At 45.4% G+C, this 27,568-nt stretch overlaps 1 protein-coding gene across 1 annotated transcript; it reads left to right on the forward strand.

The window, feature by feature from the left end:
- Positions 1-4,040: 4,040 nt before the first annotated feature.
- LOC309603737 (E3 ubiquitin-protein ligase RBBP6-like) lies at positions 4,041-26,784 on the forward strand (the record flags this gene model as incomplete). Its single annotated transcript, XM_082338662.1, has 18 exons — positions 4,041-4,206; positions 6,723-6,822; positions 8,507-8,545; positions 9,210-9,246; positions 10,695-10,739; positions 13,077-13,165; positions 13,282-13,378; positions 14,162-14,301; positions 15,215-15,387; positions 16,732-16,835; positions 17,283-17,548; positions 19,275-19,371; positions 19,452-19,530; positions 19,624-19,681; positions 20,884-21,246; positions 21,607-21,708; positions 22,407-24,140; positions 25,221-26,784. 18 exons carry the CDS (start codon positions 4,041-4,043, stop codon positions 26,782-26,784), a joined length of 5,253 nt encoding a protein of 1,750 aa, XP_082194788.1.
- Between the last annotated feature and the right edge of the window lie 784 nt (positions 26,785-27,568).

Raw genomic sequence — 27,568 nt, forward strand, 5'->3', positions numbered from 1 at the left:
GCAAGACACGTGCTGCCTGCAACAGCCCTGACCTGGGCCCAGTCCTGCGCCCTCATATTGGTGACAATCATCACCTTGCAGGGTGGCCAGGGCTGGGGGAAAAGAGCCCAGCTGGAAGGAAAAATATCTCCCAGCTGTTTTTTTGTTTGTTTGCTTGTTGATTTTGCTTTTAAAAAAATACTATTGAAGCTCTAAATTCAACCTGCAAGAAAAAATGACCCATGGGAAGACACCAGCCACACGGAAGGACAAGGGTTTCCCCGAGGGTATGTGGCTTTTTGGTTTTTGCCTTTGAGTAAGAAACCTGCAGAGAGGCTGCTATCGTTAAGTTTAGTGACATTTTGTGAAGTCATGGACTGAGTATCGCGTGACTTGAAACATTGCTGAAAAAAATGGTGGGTGTTTGCCTGCATGTTCTGGAGGCATCGGGTTTGAACATCTGCTCGTGGCGGTGACTTCATGCAGTCCTTAGCTCCTGTCTGAAGGCACAACGTGTGCTTAGGACAAGGTTCATCATCCATGATAGTGGACGTGAATCTGTATTTCAGATAGATTTCTTGACCATTTTGGATTGGGGGGGCGGGGGCAATTTCTTGTCAGACCTGGGATGAAAGTACCTGCTTTAACTTTTTGTGGCTGTTTGTGCATTCTTTGGCAATATCTACTTAAAAGTCTGCTTCGGCAGCAGCAGCAGGAGAAATCACTTCTGATTTCTGTGTCTGACTAAAAGAACTAACCTGCTCATACAGAGAGCTGATGTGAGGAGCGGGATCGGGTACCACCTCTGACGGGTCGTGCTTTCCCTGGGCGTGGGGTGGTGGTTTGTGCGTGGCAGTGGTCTGTGCTGCTGGGTCCGCATCCGCGTTGGTTGCCAGATGCAAGGCAAAGGGCTTATCCTCGTTAACAATTACTTGTCTAATTTCAGAAATTGTCTACAGAGAGTTAAAAATGAAACTCTTCCTGATCGCTGTGCACTAGCAGAGAAGCAACGAGGGGGTTTCAGGGCAGTGCCTGCAAAAGAGCCTTTAGGAGATCCTGTCCCTTGACTCTCAGGTGGGGCGATGAAGAGTTTGAGCAAGTCATGGGTGTTTTGGTGTTCACCAAAGCAGGTTTTTTGTCTTTTGTCGCTTATGTAGCTTTACGTTTCTTATGTAGGAGAGCTGTGAGGCTGGGAGGAAAGACTGTGGGTAGGAGGGAATGTGCTTAGTTCCATACCAAAGGAAGATAAAATAAATCTCTAAGTAAGGGTCAGTGTAAGTACTGAGAGTTTGGGCTGTTTAAATGTTGGCCTGAACTTTTACTGAAATGGATTTGCTTGCACTTCTCTTCCAGTTCTCGCGTGGGTACAGGAAAGAAGGCAGCAGAGGTGCACTCTAGCTGAAACCCCTTTTTATCGCCGGCCATAAAGGTGCCTCTTGGCTGGGAGCCTGAGAAGGACCCCGTGGTACAATTCTTGATTCCTTACAGGCAATCTTAAGGCTACTCACATGTGCTTTTTTACAGTCTAAAAAACCTGTTGGCTTTGGCCGTGAGATCGCCTGTTACCATTCACTTTTGAGGATTTGTACGCACAAACCCCGTGCAAGCTCGCTTAATGCACATTTATTGGCTGAGTTTGCACTATTTTGTTGCAACTTTGCTGCTTTCAGCTGGTTTCTGTCTGGTTTCTTCTAACAATAGACCCACTTGTATAGGCGAGGTCACTGCCAGTCAAGCTCTCTTGCGCATCCTTCGAAGCCATCTTTACATAGGAGCTTTTTCTTACGTACCCCAGTCTGCTGGTCAGTTTTTTCGCCAGGTCCAGTTCAAAGCCTGCGCAAGAGGATGCAGCTGCTGCCTGACAAGTGTTCTTGATATCCCCCAAGAGCTCGATGGTGATTGATTATCTTCAATCTGGTTATGGCTTCCTGCAGAATAGCGAGTTAACCTATCTGCGAATATCCACATTGTCTTGGAGTCTGCAGGGCCTGATAAGCTCCATCCAGGAAGAAATCTGCAGCGTGATGGCTTATTGCAATAGGTTTTATGTAAGGGCTTCTGGAGAATCTGCCTCCCATGCTCGGTGGATGTGGTATAGAACAAGGTTTTGGAAGGATTTGTGGAGTGATACCAATTCCCTTTAGGCCTAGGAACAGATCTATGGAACAGTCCAGGCATAAGCCTCCCCTTTTTGTCTGTATGGTCATAAGATCTGAATTGTCCATGTCCCTCCATTCTATGAATTTTAAAGGCTTATTGGCATTCCCAGTTCCCAGCCCCTACAGAGTGAGTAAGCTTGTCCATAGGTTTGCTCTCCAAGCATACCCAGGGGTCTCCTTTCAGACCGGTGACAAACCCTTCTTGGCGGAAGGGTGCTGTGCTTCCTTTCTTCAGTGAAAATTCGTAACGTAGGGGCCTGTCCTTGTACCACTGAGAATTCAATGGGACGGGTACCCAGGAGAGTAGATTTGGGGTAGAGGATAGGCTTTTAGTGCCTATGCAACAGTCGGGCTTATTTGCCTCTGCTGCTGTCGTTTGGAGTGTGGCGATGGCCCAATTATGGAATGAATGCGTATAATCCATATTCCACCCCAGGCTTATAAGCAAGGCTACCATATTAAAGCCTAGGCTTCCAAATCACTGGTGACAGGAAAAACAAAGAGACACAAGTAGCAAAACTAAGCATCCCTTGGCTATAGAGGACAGCACTGAAATCAGAAGGGCTTCCTGACTCCAGAAACCCAAAAGGCATTTAGAGATCTAAACCAAGCCGTGGTGGAAGCTCCCTCGTTAGCCCCGCCAGACTCTAACAGGTCTTTTATATTATATTTACATGAAGAGAAAGGAATAGCCAGTTGGGCCAGAACCGTCTGCAAGCTGTAGCATATTAGTCAGCAGAACGAGACCTGGTAAGGCAAGGCATGATGTCATGCGCTAGGGCTGTTGCAGCAGCAGCGGCGAGGACTGAGAAAGCAAGAAGTATTGTCCTGGGGCAGCTCCTATCGCTCATGGTTCCTTCTTTGCTTTTTAGTCCTCCTCCCCAGAGTTCAGGCAACCGTGGACGTGCCACAGTGGGGAAGTACCTTGGTTGGTGGCAAGAAATAGAAATGGTCGTGGGCTTCTTTGACTGAACTTCCCATAAATGCACCCAAATACCCTCCGACACCCTGAGATGTCCCCTCCCTTCGCCGGCCCTGCGGCGCGGGCAGCCGAGCGCCAGCCGGCAAAGGCCGCTGCATCTCCCCCCGGCTGTCTTGCCCTGGCTGGCTGCTGACAGGAGGGGACAGCGGGTGGTGACAGCCTGGGGGTGACAGGAGGGACACCGCAGGCCCAGGGCTGTTGGGAGAGGCACCACAGGCCAGGGGCTGGCGGGAGGTGACGCTGGGTGGTGAAGGCCCGGGAGGTGACAGGGGGACACCGCAGGCCCAAAGCGGGGCAGGACAGCGGGCGGTGACAGGCCGGGGGGACAGCAGGGACACCAGCGGCCACGTGAGGCGCGGGGAGGTGGGTGCAGTGTGCCGTTGTGCGTGCGCCATTATGTGTGCGCGGTGACACGCTGACGGCAGCCCCTGCGGTTGTTGGCCGGGAAACCCCTCGGCGGAACGTTGGGGCAGGGGCACCCGAGTTGCCATAGTGAGCGGTTGGGCCGAGGTGCGCTGCGTGCGGAGAGGGAGCGGAGGCTGAGCCGGGGCCGTGGGGGCCTCTCCCCGTCGTCCACTCGCCTGCTTGGACTGCGAGGAGGAGCGGGCGGGAGCCGCCGCCGCAGCCCAGCTCCATCACCGAGGGCTGTGGGCAGGGGCGTTGCAGGGGCGAGGGCCGGGGCCTTGCAGCACCGCCGGGATGGAGTCCACCACTCGGCCTCCATCAGCCGAGTCTGCCTGAGGCCAGGGGGCCTGGCCGTGGTGGAGCGCTGTGGCCTCTGAGCGGCCTTGAGCCCAGCCCGTGCTGCTTGCCTGGCCCCCTCCGTGGGCCCTTCCCCGAGCTGCCGCAGGCCCTGTCCTGGCGCGGAGGCTGCGACGCCGTCTGCTGCGGTAGACGTCGTCGCGGAGCAGGCACCGACCATGTCGTGCATCCACTATAAGTTCTTTTCCAAGCTGAACTACGATACAGTCACCTTCAATGGGCTCCACATCTCCCTGTGCGACCTGAAGCGCCAGATCATGGGCCGCGAGAAGCTGAAGGCGGCCAACTGCGACCTGCAGATCTCCAACGCCCAGACCCAAGAAGGTGGGTGGGGGTGGTGGGCACGGGGTGGGACGCGATAACGGGATTCGGCCACAGTCGGTAGCTGTGACTTGTGCTGGGGGCCCGACAGAGCTGTTGTTTTGTCGTCGCTGTCCTGACAGCTACCTTCAGGGCTGTGTTTTAGACACGTGTTTTTAGCTTTAGTCCTTTCCGATTAAAAAAAAAAAAAAAAAAATTAACTTTTTAGTCTACATGGTTTGACTTCACCTGTAACAAAATTTCCTCACCAAAATGCATTCAATTAATTGAGGCAAAGGAAAAATAAATGTATGAAAGCCAACTGGCCCCAGGTCCCTTCCCACAACGAGCTCAGCAATGTCCTCTGCTGTATGCAAACACTCTTCCACAAATTCTCTGACTGCTGGCTGAGCCAGTAGGATCCTTCAAGCACCAAATACCAATATGGGCCATGATAAGTGTCCTACACAAATAAAGCCTTTACTTCACCAAGCTATTGTCACTCCTCAGGTGATCCATTTAAATGTGGACTGATTGACTTGGAAGGTGAATTCATTTTTATAGCAGTCTGTCATTAGATGGCTGGAGCTCTCTTCAGTGTGCACTTAACAAGTGGATTGAAAACAAGCACGTACCTGTCTCTCTCCAGATACATGCACGGATAGTCGCTTCAGAAGGCAGATGTCAATGCTTCTCCTCTAACGGTCAATGAATTGTCACAAGACACTAAAAGAGGTCTTATTCCTCTTTCTGCGTCGTACACCCGTTGTGCGTGTTCAAATTGACCGCTGCAGGCTTGCATGATTTGTGAATCAAAGCATTGGTTGCTGTCCTCATATATACAGTCTCTTTCTAGGAGAGGTGCTGCCGCTTGCAATCTTCTGCAGAACCCCCGCAATCCTCAGTTGGGCACAGGCGTAGCAAACCCCTGCCTTTTTGTGGAGCCACTGTTGCTTATCGCGTATCTCTGAAATCAAAACCCGGTGGTTTGTGATCTGGAGCAGGAAGAATATTCTGCACGGCTTCGTTCAGCAGCTCAAAACCTTGAAGCTTGGGGCTTCGAGAAGTGCAGCTGGCATGAGCTCCCCGTTCTTTGTCTGGGCCTCAGTACTGTCGGAGCTCCTGCTCCATCAAAATGTCCCAGGGCAGGCCTTTCTTGACAGGGGGCTGTGCAATGGTTAGATTTTCCTTTTGAGAAGAGCTCTAGGGGTTGGTTTCAGGATATGGGACTTCTGGAAAAGCTTCTGGTTTTGTCAATGGTAGTCCTTTCTAGGACTAAGACACTGAAAAATGGAGCGTAAATTGTGAAATATTCCTATTTTGTATGTGATCACTGAGCAAAACCACCCTGACAGAGCTTGGCTGGGTATGCAGCATCTTTGGGTTTCAGACCGTGGTTCTGATCTGGTCTGCGAAGGTAAGGGCTTTTGATATTGCAAACTGTAGGCAGATTACAGGGAATGGCTGCTGAGAGTGCTTTAACATATTTAGTCATATCCAGCTTGTGGAAGTGCAATATCAAAACCATTCTCATGGAGAGATCTTTGCATTTTAAGCTGTCTCAGTCCAAGTGTCTCAGGCAGGTGGTTTTTTGTTGGGGCCTTGTGTAAAGGTCAGGCGGCTTTCCTCCTCTTCAGCAGACTGACATGGTGTGAGCCAAGGCAGAGCATGGGTAGCTTCAGGCACACGCTGTTTTCGAGAGGCTTTCCGAGGCTGCCTTCCTAAGGAATTTCCTTTGAGTCTCTCTGCTCTGCAAAAAGTGAATGGAAAGTATTCACGTTCCTTTGGTTCATTCAAAGGAGATGAGCAGCTGAAGAGGGGAGATACCGCGTTGGAGCCCATTCTGCCCTGCTTGTGAAAGCAAGCTCAAAAACCGCCCAACATTTCTGTGATCCAAATTCTAGAACTGCCAGCCCCGTTTCCATTTCAGTGTAACGAGCAGCTGAGAAGTGTGGCTGTTGATGGATGAAGCTCCAAGAAACAGGCAGCGAGGGCAGGCTCTCTTCCGTGTTCTGTCCGTCCTGAGCACCAGCAGCGTAGCTGAAGCGTTTTTAGTGAACGGCTACTGAAGCAATGGCGCAGAGTTTCCAGGCTTTAGCGCAGTGCCTGTTTTGCTGCAGGGCAAGCTGGTCAGGCTTCAGAATCTGGTTTATGCAGGTGAGACTTTGCTGCTGTTTGTTTTTCTTCAAAGACCTCCTGGGTTTGGAGCCCAACAGAAGCAAAAGCCACTTCAGCTAGGTCAGGAAAGAACCTCATGCATTAGCAGAGCCTCCTTTAGTGACCCTTGGGACCATTTTGCTGTTGGCATTCCAACTATTTTAAAAAAATGAACAAGATGGTGCTGCTTGTGTTTGATTATCAGACCTGAAGATTTCTTGAACTGTACTGTTAGTGTGTTGAGATGATAAAAGCGCGATGTTACACATCAAATTTTGCTTTGACATCTGTGAGGGGATTCTCTGAAGTGCTGTGTAATTAGCTATTAATACACATTCTTAGGAAGTGACTAATGTTTTTGTCTGTATTTATGTTGTTTGCAGAATATACCGATGATAACGCCCTCATTCCTAAGAACTCCTCGGTCATCGTTCGAAGAATCCCTGTTGCAGGAGTTAAAGCTGCCAGCAAACCATGCGTGATGTAAGTATCCGTAAAGCATTGCATTCTTTGTTGGGGGTTTCAGTGTGTTAACTTTTTTATTGCTCGTAGTTTACAGAGGCATTCCGATTGGATCTTTCTTGTGAAAGCTGCTGTTAGTTTTTGTTGTAATGGGGTAAATTTTAATGTATCTGTCCCAAAGCAGACTTACCTTTTCAGACCTGCTGGGCCACGGGGTTCAACCTCCAACAGTGGTAACTTTTAAGATGGTTTCATTGGGTTTGTTCTTGGGGTTGATTCTTCTGAGAGCCAAGTTGTGGATCCTGTTTCCTCTACATGGAGAGATTCCTTATTCTATGTGTTTGCTTTGATGGCTTTTATAGTACAGACAGATAGGCATTGTAGTGTAAACTTGTAATTTGTTCCCATCTCCGAAGAGTCTGCTTCTTGGGGTTTGACTCTTCCTTGCATTTGGGGGGGGGGGGGGGGAGGGATATGGCAGCTCTTCTTACCCCCCAAATCTGGGGCTTTTGCACGCTAGCTCTAGAGGACAGACCAAGGGTTGCCAGCTGGCGAACCATGCAAACAAGAAGTTCCATTCAGAAGTGATTCTTAGTAGTTTCCTAAAGACAATGTCCGTTTCAGGCAAGAGAAAAACAACAATATCCTAAAGTGTATTGCCTTTTGTGCGAGTACGATGACAGAATTGGTAATCCTTTCCAAACTTGAAACTCAGTAAGCCGTTTAGCACGGTACCAAATGTTACTAGTTATCCTTCTAAGTCTGTTTTTACCCTAAGGTGATACCGGTGCCCCAGGTTTTAGTTCTGTATTCCTAAGATTTACGGAGGACAGAGAACCGGGCATATTGATTAAAATGACAGCCCTTCAAATGCAATCCCGACTACAGGATTATTGCTGTCATTTATGTATTCATGCAGTCCAGTTCTATATTAGCTCCACTGGCATTGTTTGGAGGGTCCTGTTTGCCAGCCTACTTAAAGATACGCCTCTCCACCACAATTAGTTGATATTATTAGCTTGGGGTTCTGCCACGTCTTTCTAATGTTGGTTCTCAGTAAATAAACTGATGAGTTACAGCGTGTCTTGAACCAACAGTACAGGAGCATCCTGGGACCCAGGAAGCCTTTGCAAGCAAAAACCCCTGAATTAATGTGGCTCTGCATGTAAACTTCGGGCGTATTACTGCCGTGGTTGTTACAGTGCTTTCAGGCGCTGCCTGGTAATTCTGGACGCCACAGCGTTGTGCTTATAAACAGGGCCTTGTGTTGGGGGTTAATTTCAATGCGTATGCTTAGCGCCGTCTTGTCAATGCATCCTCCGTTTCGGGTTGGATGGCACCCTCTCCTGGTATTGTAATGCTGCCCTGAAAGGAGAGGAGAGATGCTGCTAGCATCAAAGACCAAATAAATGCCTGCATGTGGGGATGAGGAAAGAATGGCCCTCTCTATTTGTACCTAAATTCCACTGCAGCCTTTGAATTGCCTCTGCTCATGGCACACTTTGGAGGATGTATGAATTGTTTGCTAACGCTATCAGCGGTTGCATGTCTGATCCATGATGAGTAGCATGCAGGTACAGATCAATGAGTGTGTGGAATCTCAGCGAGTGTTCAAATGTAATAAATATTTCCTAAACTATTGTAACATTGTCAAGATTATCTTAATGCAAATTCTGGCAATCAAGACCTTTCTCTTTTGTCGCAGGACTCCTAAATCGCACAAAGCCCCAGGAACTGCTTTCAGGTGACCTTTCTATTACTATTTTGAGTCAATATAGCATACGTAACACATTTAATATTTTGGCACTTTCATAGCTAAATATGGCAGATACCTGAGCACAGGGCTTGGGCTTCCACAAAGAAACCCTGTTCTAAAGACTCTGCTGCTGACGGGTTTGGTATTTCTTTGTCCGACGGCTGATTTTTTTAACATAAGTGCACTTGCACTTCAAAGTGTCTAGACTGTCCCTGTTCTTTCTTAGAAACTAAAGTGCTGTATCTGGTGCCTATTTGTAACGCTGGGGGCACCCACATTGGCTAAAGTGACCTTCGTGTTTTGATGGCTGGTTATGGAAGAACACAGACCTGTAGTACAGACTTTGTATTTTTGATACTTCCATAGCAGAGACAAAATACCTGAGGGCTTGCTCTTGCACTGCTGTGTTCTATAGCTGTAAGCCTTAGAGTAATTTGTGACAAAGTAGAAACGTGATTTGGGGATTTTTTTTTAGTTGCACTGCATGTACCAAGGGAGAACAGTTTGTGTATATGAATAAATTTCCACATGTACGAGACTATCGGGACATAATGTTTTGATATTCAGGTTTTATAATCGGTTTTCACTACTTTACGTTGGGTACAAGTGCTTTATTTGAAGTTCTGATCACCTTTATTTCTTCTTCTAGAAGAAGTCGAACTGAGCCAGCGAGTGGCACATCAAGAGCAGTATGTAAAACACAATCTCACACTTTTTTCTACACACTGCCCTTAATTCTAAACAATGCAGCTTTGTAGTAGTTTTCCAAACATGAACTTAATATCTTTTCCAGTACAACATAGCATAGGTTGTAAATACAATGTCTTTGATTGGGCATAGTAAAAACTGAGTAATGCCATTATTTGCACAGCTCTGATGTGAACGTTGGTATTTGTGCCCAGTAATGCGTTGTATTTCGTACTGAGTCTGCTAGAACATTTCCTGAATGACTTTGTGTTGTACAGAGGACGCGTGATCGGTTTTAGATCATGTAGGTTCAGGGTTTGCACAGCTGAACGTGGTGCCGTGTTCTCCATCTGGCTGCCTAGAGCTGGCAAGATGTATGTTTGTACAGCTTGTCGTGTGCTTTTTGTTTCTTTCAGGAATAAAGCACTGGAAAGCTTGCCAATTGTTGTTGAAGAGTAAAGCAGCAAAATTGAAATGAGTTAAGAGTTTTTTAAAAAGCATGCACAAAAGCTTACACTTTGAATATTTCTTCATTGTCTTCTCTTGTGTTAGCTATCATTCTCCACTTCCACATTTGCGCTCTTGCCCTAATGTTACTACGCCCAAAGCAGGAAAGTGGATCCTTTTTGACTTCGATTACTATTTCAGTAACGGCAAGGATCTCTAGTTGGTGTTTGTCCTTCGAGGCTGCAGAAATGCAGAGAGTCATGGCCGTTGTTTTAGCACCGTCAGGCACAACTGTGATCCTTCCTGGCTGAATTTTTAGTTTGGCCAAGCTCTCGGTCACCTTTATTTCAATAATTTGAGCAGTTGATTTTTGTCTAGACAAAGTGGTGGTTACTTGTATGGCTGATGTTTTGGATTGGTGTTCTTATTTGGGTTTGGTGGGGGACGGTGAATATTCTTAAACTGGTGGACAGGAGGGGCAGAGTTCATGTTTCAGGGCATATACGCCTGTGCTTTATTTTGACGGGCAACTGTACTGTGTTCATAAACCCAAACCGTGTGCATTTCTAAATGATGAGACGTTAACTGCTTAATTTACAAACTACACTGAAAAGAAGTCTCCTGTCGTGATGCTTCCTTCTCAAACAAAGTCAAGTATTTTTTTAAGTCCTTTTGAGCTGAAAATTGACAGCTTCCTTACCCTTTCAGCTTTTAAGCAGTTGTGAACATTGGACAGGGGTCCTTCTCTGCGATATTCTGGAGCAGTGAGTTGATCGCAAGCGGGTTTGGTTCTTTTAGTTTCTTCTCATGAACCACATAGGCACTCTTAAGCTGTCATAGGCTTGGACTTTGTTTTGAGCAGATACAGATTGCACTAGGTTAGAAATGCCTCTTTGAGTGACACTCAGAGGACATAGCGCAGGCTCTCAGGCTACAGCAGAGGTTAACTATTGCTGTGTTTTGATTGTAGAACTTGAATCTGTGTTTCATTTTTTGTGAACAGATTGATGACTCTTCTGCATCTATTTCTCTGGGCCAGCTTGCTAAGGTATGTACATATTCTTGTCAAATACTTTAAAAAAACTGTGTTAGCTTCATATTTTTAAGTCCTATACCGTGATCTGTAGCTGGATGACTGTTGTAATGTGAACACAACTTTAATTTAATTCTTAGCAATTTAAAGTTTTTATTTTAACTTTAAAACGTGTGTATATTTTGGTACTATCCTGTAAAGAGGAGTTACCAGTATGGGAACTCAGCCTCAACATAATGTTGCAGTATTACTCATCTGCAAGACACAAAGCAGCAGCACTTTGGAAGCCGTTTACCGTTTTTCCTATGTTTTGTTAATTTTGCGTTGGAAACTAACACACTTTTTACAGAAGAATTTAATTGGCTGTAAGTTATGGCCATTTCAAGGGGGTTTGCAACAGCCAAAATAGAAGCGCTTCTGGAACACGGACAATTGCATGGCTATTTTTGAATTTCTAGTCCTTATAGTTCTAGATGCATTCTGCGGATGCTGCACAATTTCATCAATTGTAGCGTATCTACAGTGGACACCACGATCTAATTTGTTTGAATGCAGACTGTGTAAATTGTGTCAGTGTACCTAACTGTCGAGAGGAACATGCCGATGCGCATGTGTGGCATTTTAGCAGATGTGCCCTTCTGAAACGGTTGTAATGCCCTGTTTTGCTATGGAGCTGCTTGCTGGTTTTGCTCAGCCAGGTGTCACTTTGTCGGGGAAAGCACTAGTGATGGCCCTTTGTGACAGGCGTAGTGCTAGCCAACTGAATTCCTAGTCTGCAAAGTTACAAAGATTAGAGAAGGCAGGGCTTAATGCAGAGGAGCTGGTTCTTTCTTCTGAAAATAAAGGCTGGAGTTCATTGCCGAGAAAGAGAAATCTCTCCCCACGGGTAACTTCTTCCCTCTCTTCCTGCAGAAATTAAATTGTGTACACTGGGGGGAAGGAAACATAAATTTGTTTGGAAGGCAGCCACCAAAAGAAATTGGTCTCCATTGGTGCTGTCTCTGAACGTGTCCTTGGTTCTGTAAACTCCTGTGAAGTTTTACTCTGAAATGTGAAAACCTGTCCAAGTAGGGCACACATTGAAGCTTTTGAGAAAATTTAAGTATTTCAGAAAAATACAGGAACATAGCATAAAGCAGCTCAAAACTGTTACTTGCTCTGACCTCTTCAGTGCAGACTGGCTTAGCATGGAGGCAATGTGTTAGCAGGTTTCTGTTTTATTATTCCTATGTATGAAACGCTATGTTTGAATTTTGGTCTATTCCTAGTAAGGTTTTGTGGGTTTTGGGTGTGTTTTGTAAACCGTTTGGGTTCAAACAAACGAGTCAAGTATCTGTAAAGTTTTCTATAAACATTAATGATTTCATAGATGTCGATCTGCATTATGTGACTGTGGAGAAAAAACTGTGTATATGAAACAACCATTTCAGAGAATGTTGAACCTGGTTGGTTGCTTTTGGGAGTGAATGCATCTAAAAACAAAAGCAGGAGTGGTTGACCTGCATGATCAGTGCCTGAAGGTCCAGATCATTTACAGTCACTCCCTCAGGCCCTGCTTGTATCTGGGCTGGTGTGTAATAAAAACATTGGAACAAACACGACTTAAAAGAAAAATCAGCTACCTTCAGTAATTCTGGATAAGGTTTCTATTACGATTTGTATGTTAAAAGGACACAGTAAACTGGAAAAACCGGCAGGTTTTGCTTGCTGCAGTTAAATCGCTGAATATGAAGAGGGTAGCGGGGGGGAACGTGCAGCTGGGACTGCCTACAGCACATCGTGGTCCACTGACAAGAATCTTTTGTCTTGCTGAGGGATTATCAAAAGCTTGATTCCTTTTAATGCTTCTGTGTCTGAAGCTGAATTTCAGCCAGCAAGACCCACTTCCCCGACTCTTGTGTGTCCTTTTACTGCTGCGAAATGTAAATAATGGTACTTGCCTGCATCTTTTTCAATTAAATGTCCAGGGGCTATCTTCTGCTTCAAATAGTCTGGGGCTTAAAAATCCGTTTAAAAGTGCTGGATAGTATAATTTTTCCTACACAGAGCTTCAGTCCACTTGGAAGCACATTGGATTGGTTACAGGAGTCTTTGTGTGAGGTACAAAGAGAGCCCAAGGTTTGGAGTGCCCAAGAAGGCTCTTTTCAAGTAGGTTCCCAGGCCCATAAACCCCCTGCAGTGGCCTAAGGACTCCCCAGCGCATCTTCAGCACGGCTCTGTTTTCTGTCAGCGGCTGTTTTCATGCAACCTCAGCCCGCGTTGTGCTGCTCTTTGCAGGATCGGGGGAGTGGTGGTGTCTTTGGCCGTGTGGGCTGAAATGTGTTTCTAATGTGTGTATTGCCTGTTGAACAGACTGCCAATCTGGCTGAGGCCAATGCTTCTGAAGAAGATAAAATCAAGGCTATGATGACACAGTCCTGCCATGAGTATCATCCAATCAAGTAAGTGTTGATAACGTCCAATCTGTTCTTTGAAGATGATGGAAAAATCGTAGAGATGTTTGTTTTAACAAGAGAGACGCACGCATAGCTTTTTCTTTTTCCCAAAAACCTTTTAGTTACATGAAGAAACCCTTGGGTCTGCTTCCACCATCATATACCTGCTTCCGTTGCGGACAACCTGGCCACTATATAAAGAACTGCCCAACAAATGGGGTAAGATTGAGGGGGACTTCTGGTGTTACTTGGGGGTTCATTTTTTTACCTTGGCAGTTACCTAACAACTACATGACTGCTCATCTTTGGAATTGTTTCTCTGGGGGTGAAGCCCTTCAAAATTCAAGGGAAACCTGGAGTTGTAAATGTAAACTTTTATTTTTTCCAGGTCATAGACATTCAATATGTCCATAGATCTTTCTCTGTGAACTTTCATGCATATTTTTAGATATTCCAATATCATTGGAAATGTTTCTGGTTTTAACTCTTTTTAACAACAGTTCACAGTTTTTAGTATTTCGTATAAACCCAAGCTCCTTTCTGTTGACCCCACCCGCTGAATATTTGCCTGTTTTAATGACACAAGCCTCTGGGTGAGTATGCATGCCATTTACCGTTGTATATGCGTGAGGTATGAACTGAACCTTCATATACAGTTCCTCAGTGCCTGGTTCAGAGCACTGAACTGAGCTTGCCCTGGGAATTGCGCTTTGGAGGAGGAGCGGGTTGGTATCTCTTCTGAGCGGAGGGCAGGCTAAGGGATATTTCACCCTTAAGGAACCTGAAGTTAAGCCCAAGAGTGTCGACGGCGTTCAAAACACTGCTCAAGCCTTGGAACACCCTGGCTATATTCATTTAGGAAAATAAGTATTTTAGTCAAGCAACCCTTCTGTTAAGGAAAAGGAGAGGATTAAAGGCTTTTGCTGCTTAGAATAATCATGGGCATGTCATTTTAAGTGTGGGTCTTAAGATGAGCTATGTTTGCCTTTCTTCTCTTAAGAGGGCAAAAATGTTGAGTCTGTTCCCAGAATTAAAAGGAGCACGGGAATTCCACGGAGTTTCCTGATAGAGGTGAAAGATCCCAATACAAAGGGTGCTATGCTAACCAACACTGGGAAGTATGCCATACCAGCTATTAATGCGTAAGTAGGGAATTCATTGGACCGACCCAAAAGCGAACGAGAGAAACTGTGCGTAAATGTCTGAGTGGCCAGGCGACCAAATCGGCCAGCCTCTGTAATTGCAGGGGAGGAAGCATTGTCGTTGTATCTGAACCTTAAAATCTGTGATACTTTCTAAGATTAAAATAGGGTGGCCCTACTGCTCATGGCCCTGGAAGCTGGTTAAACTAGTGCTGTGCTAAGAATCTGTATTTCTGCAAAATATTTCAGTAGTGTTGACAGTGGGAGTTGTTCTCTCTGAAAGCTCGTTTTGCTGCTGGTTTATGTTTCAAAGGCTTCTTGCAAAATGTAACCCATCGCCGTTGGACTGAGATTTCCTCCCCCTCTGACTTTTATCCAAGCTCACGTGTGAAACAGGCTGAAGTTTCCCTGTTGCTCTAAACTCAGAAAATCCAGCAGTGGGCTGACAAGAGGGGCTGTTACGAAATGCACTTGGTAGCACTTCTGCTTTTCTGTCGTGGATCTCCTTTTGTAGAAGCTGGAACATAGACTGCCCTTATTTATAAAATGGAATTACTCGGAGACTCACTTCATCCTGAGCCTGCAATTTACCTTTACCCCCTGGCAAAGGAGAGGTGGGATTCCTTGCACCCAATTTCTAGCTGTCAAAACATTATTGTTGTAGTTGGAGCCAATTTCTTAGTTGATCCAATGAATGGGAGAGTTCTGCAGAAGGAAAATTGTTCCCCCCTCCCTCTTCTGGTCTTGTGGCTATAGAAAAGCAGTTTAAACGAGATGCCTGCGTCTTCGAAGGCTAGTGTGGAGCGAGGAGAATTCCATCTCTTGTCTTCCTTTGATAAAATCCTACGCTTGGAAAAGTTTTCCTTTCCTCGTCTTTCACTTTTTTCTTTTTCCTCCCCTCCCCCCCCTCCAGGGAAGCTTATGCCAGAGGCAAGAAGGAAAAGCCACCCTTTTTACCCGAGGAGCCGTCCTCCCCCTCCTCCTCCCATGATCCCGTTCCAGAGGAGCTGCTGTGTCTCCTTTGTAAAGATACAGTGACTGATGCCGTGGTTATTCCCTGCTGTAGAAACAGTTACTGTGACGAATGTAAGTGTTACTCCCAGGTTTGTTAATCCCAAACATCAAACTGATCTTCTGAAAGCAGACATAGGAGATAACGGCATTACTTTGTCACCAGTTCGATTTAAGACTGAAGTATAGCCTGACTAGGAAAGGACTCTCCTTGTAGAAAGGAAAAAAAAAAGGCAGAAAGCTTTTTCCCCTTTTTATGTATCTCGTTAAATCTCTTTACACGCGTGTCGTGGTTTAACTCCAGCCGGCAACTAAGCACCACCCAGCCGCTCGCTCGCTCCCCCGCAGTGGGATGGGGAGAGAATCGGAAGGGTAAAAGCGAGAAAGCTGGTGGGTTGAGATAAAGACAGTTTAACAGGTGAAGCAAAAGCCGCGCGCACAAGCAAAGCAACACAAGGAATTCATTCCGTCCTTCCCATGGGCAGGGAGGAGTTCAGCCATCCCCAGGACAGCAGGGCTCCATCACGCGTAACCGTTACCTGGGAAGACAAACGCCATCACTCCCAACATCCCCCCCTTCCTTCTTCTTCCCCCAGCTCTATATGCTGCGCATGACGCCATACGGTGTGGGATAGCCCTTGGCTCAGCTGGGGTCAGCTGTCCCGGCTGTGTCTCCTTCACACTTCTTCTGCCCCCCCGGCCTCCTTGCTGGTGGGGCGGTGTGAGAAGCAGAAAAGGCCTTGACTCTGTGTAAGCACTGCTCAGCCATAAGGAAACCATCCCCGTGTTACCAACCCTGTTTCCAGCACAAATCCAAACCATAGCCCCCCACTAGCTACTATGAAGAAAATTAACTCTGTCCCCGCCCAGACCAGCACAATACGGAAGGACGAGTATGAGAAGAGTGCGTAATTGTGCAGGAGATTCCAGAATTAGATAGTGACTGCATTTATTTGTCCACAGCCCTTTCTCTCATACAAAATTATATAGCCAGCTCTGGTGATTTGGTGTGGTCTGCAACAAACGGATAGTCAGGCATTTAATCCGCCTTCTTCTCCACCGGAGGGTTGGTTAAAACCTTCAGAACTCAAACCTCCTAATGTGTTGAAATGTGTTTTCTTCATTAACCTTGAGGTTAGTGACTTCTCACTGTACTAGCCAGCGGAAAGAAGATCAGTCGGAACATCAAGGCACAGCCTCCTCTACATCTTCAGGTGTTGCATGAGTGCAATATCAAACCGTATAGTTATTTGCTGCAGACTGGAAATTTTTTACACTGTTGAACATTGATCGCTCCGTGCTCTCAATTCAAGACCATATTCACCCATTAACCACACACTTGTGTTTAGAATTGATTAGACCCCAAAAATACTCCTTAGTTTGGCTAAAAGCTGTTTTGATGATTCTGATGATTCACAGGTATTAGAACAGCGTTACTGGACTCTGAGGAACACAGATGCCCCACATGTCATCAAACAGACGTTTCTCCTGACGCTTTAGTCGCCAACAAGTCCCTACGCCAGGTAACACGATGACTTTCACGTAAACTGTTGGCAAGGAAAAGTCTATTTTTCAAAAGCTGAAAGGGAAGAAGATATTCATTTACCTCTCCTTAAGCAAGGCTAAATGGAGTAAGGCTCAATTTACTTTTCAAATACGTTATCTGTTGTTACAGAAGCTTACAACTCTTTAGAGACAATCTGGCAAATTCAGGTCACCCTTTTGTTTAACAGGCTTGTCTCACTTTCAAACTCAGTGCTAACGCTGGAGTACTTTAAATACAGCTACTCTGAGTTGCAAGTCATGAATATCAGTGTTCAGTGTGATGTATCCATACATCTGTATGTTGATTCATTTTAGGACTGATAGCATTTACAGGATACACAAGGAGTTTTACTCCGTGCAGGCTTTTCTTCGTCTGTCTACTGAAGTTTCGTATTAACTTTTTGTAAATGCTTTCCTGCCTCTAGGCTGTGAACAACTTCAGAAATGGGACTGGCTACGCAAAAGGGCTCCATAAGCAGGTTCAGCAGCAACAGCAGCAGCAGCCGCCACCGCCACCACCTCCACCACCACTCCTGAGGCAAACAACAGCCCGCAACCTGCAGCCTCTGCTCTGGCCAACAATTTCCAGCCAGCGGGATCCACTCATGAGTCCACTGGCTTGTCTGGCTTCTTCTTCTGTTGCTGCTCTGTCATCGTTGGCCCCTGCTGAAAAGCCAGGTGGACCTTTTTGGTAAGGAAATCTGTAGATCAACACGAATATAAAAGAAGTTAGATTGTTTCTCCTGAGCTTCTCAGCTAGCGATTTCTATAGCATTAGTGACAGTTCCAGAGAACTGTGGCCGTTCTGGGTTTGGGTTTTACTTTGAATGAGGACACTTTAATAATTTGGAAGCGTGCCTCATGCAAGAATTTTCTCCAAAGTATTTTGGTTTGCTTCTCTTACAAGTCATTCAGTACGCGTTGACCCTGAAAGAGGAACTTTTTTCCCCCAGGAGCCCTTTGAGTTTAAGCGGCTAGCAATTCCTAAAGTAAGCATTTGGTTATGTCAGAGCTTCTGGAGTGCATTCATTTCTCTTTAGTACTGAGGAAATAATCGTTTCCTGAAAAGTGAAAAAGCCCAATGAGAGGTAAAACTGACCAGGTGTTTCACATCACTTTTTTCTACAGTATTTCTATCATCAGTATTATAAGTCAGAGTCATTCTCAGTAATGCCGTGTAGTCAGCGCCGCACGCAGATTTGGATAATAAACATTGAAACACTGTAAATTTGAAGTCTTTACAAACATTTACCAACAAAGTCCTAGTTGGCAACCCAGTGAAGCGGTATGAAAATACATGGAAAATCTGTACTGTTGTTGAGGGCTTCTGTCCTTTCGATTTTATGCCTGGAATGCAAAGAGCCACTCTGTCCAGAAGACTGTCAGGCGCAGCTGTACCGTTGACTACAAAGGTCACAAGTCAAAAGAACCTCTAAGGCAGCCACTGAGCCAGCACATAAACGTTTCCCAAGAGAATTTCAGTTCTTGCATCTTCCACAACTGAGAGTCAGTGTCTGGGCTATACGTACTCCAATCCTTTTATGTGCAGCCAGCTTACTAAAATATTTTTCCGGTGAGCCCTGGCAGCCAAGAGGGCAAACTGCATCCTGGGATGCATCAAAGGCAGGGGAAGCAGCCAGTGAAAAGAGGTCATTATCCTGCTGTATTCAGCGTTGCTGCGGCCTCCCCTTGAACACGGTGTGCAGTTCTGGGCCCCACAATTGAAGAAGGAGGTGAAGGTCCTTGAGTGCGTCGAGAGGAGGGCAACAGAGCTGGTGAAAGGGCTGGGAGGAATGTCCTCTGAGGAGCGGCTGAGGACTCTGCCTTTGTCCAGTTTGGAGAAGAGGAGGCGGAGGGGCCACCTCATTGCCCTCTGCAGCTTCCTGCGGAGGGGACGTGGAGAGGGAGGTGCTGATCTCTTCTCGGTGGGATGCAGTGATAGGACACGTGGGAATGGTTCCAAGCTGTGCCAGGGGAGGCTTAGACTGGACATGAGGAAGCATTTCTTTACCGAGAGGTTGTTCAAACCCTGGAACGGGCTTCCTGGAGAGGTGGTCGATGCCCCAAGCCTGTCAGTGTTGGAGAGGGATTTGGACAATGCCCTTAATCCCATGCTTTAACTTGGTCAGCCCTGAATTGGTCAGGCAGTCAGAGCAGATGATCGTTGTGGGTCCCTTCCATCTGAAATAGTCTAGTCTATTCTGTTCTATTTCTCGTTAAATGCCACTAGTCCAAACAGACTTCTCGTCAGTGCTTCATTTGGAATCGGCCAACTTCCCATTTGTACATCTGGAGAAGATTATTTTTTCATTTTTTTCCCCATTTACTATAGTCAGCCTTTTCTCACTTGGGACTTTGTATTTCAAGTAGCACTTCAAAACACTGTTTGAATAATAAAAATTTGGGTTTTTTTGTAGTGATGCCGGTACTGTTCTGCCTCCTGCTGCGCTGGTGAGTGCTGCTGGGCTTTCTAAATCTTCCTTTCAGTCAATCGGCAGTTTGGTGGAAGAGAAGGTAAATTTTATTTCAACATATGCAGTGCTGCTTGTATTTTAGCAGAGCTTCTTTTCCAACTGTTTGCATTTATTCACAAGGGCTGTCGGGTTCCTGTAGTAAGACAACCAGCGTTACCAAGTCTTCTGGGCCCCCAAGGACACTCAATACACACAACTGGTAAGCAACTATAACTTGAGAAGTTCTTTTCAAAACTTATCTTCAGATCAACTGAATGGGATTTTTTTCTTTTTCCTCTCTCCACGCCAAAAGGCCATCCCAGGAGAGCCAGCGCAGTTCGCTCAGCAGCTGGCAGACCAGGCTGGGAGCTGTAAGTATGCTACAGAAATTCAGTATATTCCTACTTGTAACCTGTTAAACGAGACCATAACACGTAGCTTATACAGTAAATAATAATGTAATAACTTAAAGCTGATTTAGAATGAAATAAGTGTGCACAGATAGTTGTGGAGAATACAAGTGGTAATTCGTTTTTAAATGGCTTCGTTTGAATTGGCTTTAACGAAGGGGATCTATGCTTGCAGTAAGAGTATTTAAAAGAAAACTGCAGCACATGATTGAGAAGAGGACTCTGAAAAATGAACACTGTTTGAAGAAAGCATAATTACATACAAAAATGAAATATCATTAAAGGGTGAGGTGGAAAGCCACCCTTCTGATCACTGGCTGAATAGGGCTGGAGAAATTGATTTCCCCATAGAAATCAGCCTCCAACATTCTTTTTTACCAACTTAGTTGATACTGATTGAGCAAAGCATTGGATAGTCAACACTGTGTTGTGTTATTTTATAAAAATTTTGAATGTCTTCAATTCAGTCCTCTGAAATAGCCAAGCTGCTTTCTCTCAGTTGGAGAGAGAGAGAGGAGTCTGTTTTCTCTATTATTGCAGTGTCAAGTTAGTCCTTCCTTTTGGTACATATTTGTTATAGATAGATTGTAAGGGGGCATTGTGTTCATACTATGCTAAAGATAAATAAAAACAAACCCCAGGATCCATCCCACAGATTGTCTAAAATCTCAAATTCAGTAAGCCCGAAAATAACAATTTGGGGACAAAACCAGGCCAAACACATCCTCATGAGGCAACAACATAGGAGGCTTATGTGGAAGAAGTTAAAAGAAGTTTGAGAGAAGATGAGTTAGTATTTGTGCAGTGCTTTGAAGATCAGAAGTGTGAAGTATTGACCATATCAAGGAGTGGCAGAGGAGCGGTGGGCACTTGGCACAGGGGAGATGGGAGTGTCTTTCAAGCACGGGCAGCCTCCATCCACAGGCGCAAAGCTGAGTATAAGGAGAGAAGACTGAGGGAACTGCTGGGGCTGGGGATGTGGAAGGCGAGTCTGAGGATCAAGAAATGAGGGCAGTCTCAAATGAACAGACAGCAGGGAGAGAAATGCTTAAGTTGAGAACAAGAAGTGCTCGCCACCGTGCTCCCGCTTCCTTCGCCTTCCTCTTTAAAATTGGGGCAGAGTGTAACAAACAGTGACACATGTTTTTGGGTTTCTTTAGAAGTTCAAATCGAGGACGCCCGCCTAGTGAACGTACCCAAAGGACTCAGGCCCCAGCACTGCCACCATCAATAGCCATCTTTGTGCCTGTGCCTCCACCTCCCTTGCATCCTCCACCACCCCATGCCCTTCCTCTCCCACCGCGGGTACCACCGCCCCAGTTGCCTCCTCAGTTTCCCCCTGGTCAGCCTCCAGCTGCTGGGTGCACTGCCCCCCCTCCAGGATATCCCCCAGCTCCTGCCAACAGGTCGCCAGCTTGGGTACCAACAGCAGGACCAACGGCTCCTTCAAATACCATCCCAACGACACAAGCACCTCCTTTACCTAGGGAGGAGTTTTACAGAGAACAACAGAGACCTAAAGAGGAGTAAGTATTTGGCTCAATGAAGTTGCGTTGGTTTTCATTTTTGTATCTCTTGCGATAGTATATCGGACTGCAGTTACACTAAAGTGCGTCTGACATAAGCAAAGATGACCTAGTGGTTTTTGCAATATTCTTTTTCATTGCAGGTGAAACCATGCAAAAGTAAACCCAGACAAATGTCATTCTAAAGCTTTCCCTGAAACTTCTAGGCATTCTAAACTGGCTTTGCTTAACTAGGATGTTCACCTTTTGCATTTGCGTGCCGTAGACATTTTCTCCTATCGGCCAGGGTTTGTTTCTTGATGTCTTTTTGTAAGAAAGGTCAAACTATCCTTGTAAGAAAGGTCAAACTTCTTTTAACAGGGAGAAGAAAAAGTCCAAATGTGATGAGTTTACAAAGGATTTTGGTAAAGAACCGATGGAATATAAAAAGATTCAAAAGGAGCGTAGGCGTTTGTTTTCCAGGTAACTGCTTTACACGTCCGTAATGGAGAAGCGGGTTGTCTAGAAGAATCAGGAGGAGTTCGCCTCCACCTCTCCATCGTCAGATGGATTGGATGAGTCAAGGGATCAGCAGCGACAGGAGTAAATAGTCCTGGGTGTAAGATTGCAGTACAAGTCTTTTGCATCCTGTACAAATTGCCAAACCAGTAGTGAAGATGAAGAGACTCAGCTGGCATTTTAAAATGGAGCTTTGCCGTCTTCAGGCTAAATCGTGTTTTCTTGGTGTTTGATACTGCACTCTAGCCATTAAGACTTGCACCTTTTGCATCTTACTGCAACAAAAATGATTTGCACTGCAGGTAGTTGTTGAGTAGTGAAAAATGTGTGCGTTCATGTACCAGTAGAGGCCAGTATACCCCGCCTTAGATCAATCAGTAGCTATGGTAGTTAATGTCATAGAAGTGGGTGGAAATAGGCTTCCCCTTCCTGTATGTTGGTACACTAACAATGCAGCAGCTGTTCTGTCTCCTAAGCAGAAACTTTTACATACGATCAAGTTCTTCAGTTTGCAGTAGCAGTATGTCAGCAGCTGAAAGAAGCTTTGGCATTAGCCTGTGGAGAGGAAAAGAAACCCAAACCAAATGTGGGAGGAAAAAAACTGGGGAGAGCGACTGTTTTGAGTTAACTTCACTTTTTTTGTGTTTTGTGTTTTTTTTAAGGTCCAAGTCTCCCTATAGTGCTTCATCTTACTCGAGAAGTTCATACACCTACTCCAAGTCAAGATCAGGTTCTTCCCGCTCTCGCTCCTACTCTCGATCCTTTAGTCGTTCCCATTCTCGTTCCTGCTCACGATCCCCACGGTATTCAAGAAGAGGCAAAGGGAAGAGTCATAAATATCGTTCTAGGTCAAGGTCACGGGGTTATCACCATTCAAGGCTAAGAAGATACCGTTCACGATCAAGGTCTCCAGTGTTTAGAGGCCACTCTCCCACTACACGGACCGTACCTCGAGGGGAAGGAGGAAGGGAGTATTTTAACAGATACAGAGAAGTTCCTCCACATGATATGAAAGCGTGCTATGGCAGATCTGTTGACTTGAGAGATCCATTTGAAAAGGAAAGATACAGAGAATGGGAAAGGAACTCTAGAGAATGGTACAAAAAGTTTCACAAGAGCTTTGCTGTTGGCCCTCAACCTCCGCCTCCAGTAAACAGGGGCAACTTTTCTCCAGATAGGTTTGGTCCGCCTGGGACCAGACGAGAGAATTTGCCACAGGCTTGGGGACGTAGGGAGGATTATCCTGGTGGGCAGAGCCACAGAAATCGTAATACAGCTGGAAATTACCCTGAAAAACCTTCTGGAAGAGAGAGCCATGACATCCGAGATGCTACAAAATCCAAAGAGAAGGAGGTGGAACATCCACTGGGAGATGGCAAAGGAAATAAAGATAAAAACCCCCAGAAGAGAAGAAAAGGGGATGAGAATGAAGGCTTTCCCAAAGCTGAGTTGTTAGAAGGTGCGAGGAAAGCCAAAGAGCCAGTTCCAGCAGCAGATGTTAAAATGGACTCTCTGTTCATGCTCCCAAGAAGAGACGATGCCACCCCTGTGAGAGATGAGCCTATGGAAGCAGATTCTCTTGCTTTCAAACCAGTATCTGCAAAGGTGAAAAAAGAGAAGGAGAAGCCAAAAGCAAAAATTGACAAGACAAAGCGGAAAGCAGAAGTGGCTGTTCTGCCTAAGAACGACAGCATAATAAAACCAGCTAAAGCTTCCCAAGAGGAGGTGGACAGCGATCGTGAAGAATCTCCTCGAATGGAACCTGCTGTGAAAAAAGTGAAGGAAGAGTTGCCAAAGACAGACAGTGTTAAAACCTCTTCCTCTCAAAAGGCTGAGAAGGCTCTTGGTTCCCCACGGAAAGCTCACCCCAAAGTTACAAAAGATCACCCAGAAACCAGAGCAGCCAACGAGGAAACGGCAAAGAAAGACCATCGAAAAGAAACCAAGTCGGAGAAGCCCTCCAACAAAGAGGGCAAGTCAAAAACACCTGCTGAAAAAAGCAACCCCTCTGATGCAAAACCTGAACAAAGAAAACGAAAAGTAGATGAAAAGGTTGCTGAAGAACATGAAGCGACTTCCCTAAAGGCCTCTAAACCAGAAGCTGCTGACTCGAAAAGACCACCAAAGGGGAAGACTGAGCCTGATGGTGAAAAAGGAGAGCAAACTCCAGAAGAGGATAAACCTGCTTTTCTTAACAACCCCGCCAAAAAGATTAAACTTAACCAAGAAACTGGCAAAAAGGTTGTGAGTGGAGAAAATGTGCTACCTGCAGAAGAACCTGGTGAGAAACCTGAGCCAAACAGCAGCAAAGTTAAGCAAGAAAAAGCAAAGGGAAAAGTAAGAAGCAAAGGAACGGCAGCTGATGGATCTAGTGCAACTCTGGTACATTGCACCAGGTACCTCATCTTTTCTTTTCCTATTCTTTCTTTCCTCCCTCCCCCCTGCAAACAAATGTAAAAGTCTTTATGGTGACTAATGAAAGGAACAGCTAAATCTGTGCTAAATGAGTGAATAATCTGTGATCTTTCCTGCTAAGCTGTACTTGGGTCAGAATCAAATTTTGTGAAAGAAAACAAGCAGTCTGTACTGCCCAGACAGCTCATAAGGTTAATTCATTGATGACGTCTTTCACCCTTACTTCTGGGACTTTTTTCCCCCCTTCTTATTCATTATATGTTGACTCTCTGAGGAGTCCCCTCGAGGTTTTCCTTCAGATCCAGCTAAAGGCAAGGATAACAGACATGTCTCTACCATGCAATATGTTGCCTTTGAAAAATTGCAAGGTGCTGTAATGATCTACTTTTGTCAGTATGAGATGAAACGATACCTTGCAGAAATAGCAGCTTGGTTGCCAATATCTTGTACTGATTTGAGCTTTGAGCACAGTGCCGTGTTGACACAGCTACACTGCTTCCAGCTCAGTGCCAACTTCTTTGAAAGAGTGAATCTAGTGTGAAGCTGTTATTACGTACATTTCAGCATCTAAAGAAGCCGGACAGCGCAAACTCAAACCATTTAAGACGTCACTGGAGACTTAAGATAGTGTCTTGATATTCTAAACAGTTTTTAAAACGTACATTTTTTCTGAAGAAGAACACTGGGACATGAGAATAAAACTGTGGTTGTGTATACCTCTCCCTAATTGCTTGCTTAGATGTCGAAACAAGAATGTATAGCTAATTTATCTACCATTGGTAGAAGCAGGACATGAAGGAATTACCAGGTCAGACAGTCCCCAATCTGATAATCTCGTGTCTTTGTTAATTAAATGTAGAGTAGGAAGGTACTAAATTAATTGATTGCTCATAGTCTTAGCTAGTGGACTCATCCTTTCTCTCGTCTGTTCCCTTAATTGAACATCTTTTGAAAAAATACGCAAGATTTAGAATGGAAACACAAGCCGTTTTCTAAACTGTTACAAAAGATGGCGGTGTGTATATCTCACCCACGATTAATGTCAGCTTTTTTCCTCTTAGCACTAGTTCTACTGGAGGAAGCCCCGTTAGAAAGACTGAAGAAAAGCCAGACACAAAACAAACTGTCATTAAGACCATGGAGGAGTATAATAATGATATCACAGCCCCTGAGAAAGACATCCTTATTATGATCCAGGTCCCTCAGTCAAAGTGGGAGAAGGATGACTTTGAGTCTGAAGAGGAAGACATTCGATCTACCCAGGTGCCCGCAACCGTAGGAAAACCTGCTAATGTTATACAAAATGCGAGTGCTAAGCCACCAAACCCTGTAAAACAGAGTGAAAAAGAGACGGAGCCTTTGAAGGAAAGACAGAAAACTACAAAAGAGGTGAGTTATGAAAGCTCCCAGCATGACGCAAAAAGTTCAAAAAGTTCGATGTCAAATGAAAAAGGAAAAACCAAAGACCGGGATCATTCTTTGTCAGACAAAGACACCTCTGAGAAGAGAAAGAGCAGTGTTCAGCAAGAAGAAGACCCCTCAGAACATGCAACCGAGCAAGGAGATGGAAAAAGTATTTCCCAATCTTCCAAAGACCGCAGATTTTCAGAGAAGCCTGATACTGGCCATGGATCCGCTGCTAAAGACTTTACTCCTAAGCAAGACAAAAATTCTGACCGTGATGGCAACAGAGATTATTCTAGTTCCAAGCGTAGAGATGAAAAGAGTGAATTAGCAAGGGGAAGAGAGTCCCCTTCTCAAAACAGAGAATCTACGTCAGTCCAGGAGAGTAAGCCGAGAGACGAACGAGCAGAGCTGTCCGAAAAGTGCACTGGAGACGCCAACAGGAGCAGCTGCAGCCCTCCGCCTGAGCGGCAGCAGTCTGATCACAAAGCTGCTCACGATTCCAAGCGCACATTGGAGGAACCCAAACCTCTAGATATAAACGCAGGAGAAGAGAAAGAGAAGCACGTACCAGAAGTAAAGAGCAATGAAGAGAAAGAGCCAGGTGGTAATAAGGCACCTTGGAGAGAGGAATCGCCAGATGTAAAACATGAGAAAGAGAACGTGACTGGACAAAACAATAAAAGTGTTGCCCAGCCTAAGCCTCAGGTAAGCAGCTCCTCGCCGCTCTCTTCTGATCGAACGCGAGACACTGATGAGGCTGCATTTGTACCAGACTGCAATGAAACTGAGAGTAAGGTATCTGCAAAAGGTGAGGAAGCGGCAGGGAAAACTCATGACGACCCAAAGGAAAAGGCTGTTGATAAGGTGAAAGAGGATACAGCAGCACCTGCTGCAGGTGACCGGCCTGAAGCAAGGCGAAGTCAAAGGCAAAGCAGTCCCAGTGTTAGGCGCAGCCGTAGCCAAAGCCCTTCTGAGAGTCAGACTGGAGGCCACAGGAGCAGTGCCAGCTCAGGAGAGAGGCAAGACAGCAAGAAAAAGAACAAGAAAAAAAAGAAGAAGAAGGACAAGAAGCAGAAGAAACAGAAGCAGCAGAAGAAACACATTGGAAATGAAATGGAATTGGAAAAGAGCCACAAACACAAGCACAAGAAGAACAAATGGAAGAAGAGCAAAGACAAGGAGCAAGATGACCAAAAAGTGAAATCTGTCCCTACATAGAATGACAGATAATGAAAAAAGACTTAATTCCCAAGTCATCTGTATTAAACTTTGTTGAAATGTGAACGAGTTCAAGCATTGCAAATGATGACATGAAAGACCCTGTGTTGCGCTTAAAAAATTGCCGCTGGATTGTTTGATTTTTACATCGGAGCTTTAAAAAGCGAACATTTTGTACAGAATTGTGAGTTGTGACCACGCAACATGAAAGGCGTTGCTGGGGCCTCTTATTTTTAACCACCGTTAATTAGTCTGGCTGGAGTTTTCTGTCCTGAAAATTTTCACAGTTGAATTTTCTTTTAATTGCCTGGCAGAAGCAGCTGGTATCAGTTATAAAATATCAGCAGAATGATTTGCAGAATACATTGCAGCCTTGTTATGTCACTTCTTGATTACAATAAAACGTTTTCAGTAAACTACCCGGTGTGATGAGCTTTTCAGTGATAGCTGAACATCAGCAGAGCAAAGCCTAGTGACAGAAAAAAGCCGCCAGTAAAAGCTTGCTGGTAGCTGACATGTATGAAAAATAACGTCCACGGGTTTAATTTTGCAAAGAGCGGTAGGACTTTCAGTCTTCTGAACGGATGCCATGTGGGGAGGCGCTGCCGAGAAGAAAGCCAGCAAAGGGGAAAAGAATTGGAAGGTATTTACATATTTGTATGCAAAACACTTTCCTTCCAAGAGGAAAACCCCAGCCAAGTTTTCTGAAATGCAACCAGAAACAGAGAGCTAAACCAGCCAAGACTGAATTAACCGAATGAACCACTCAAGGGTGCCTTCAAGT

The sequence above is a fragment of the Platalea leucorodia genome (genome assembly GCF_965183815.1).
Source record: "Platalea leucorodia genome assembly, contig: HAP1_HAP1_SCAFFOLD_188, whole genome shotgun sequence".
Taxonomy (NCBI): Eukaryota; Metazoa; Chordata; class Aves; order Pelecaniformes; family Threskiornithidae; genus Platalea; species Platalea leucorodia.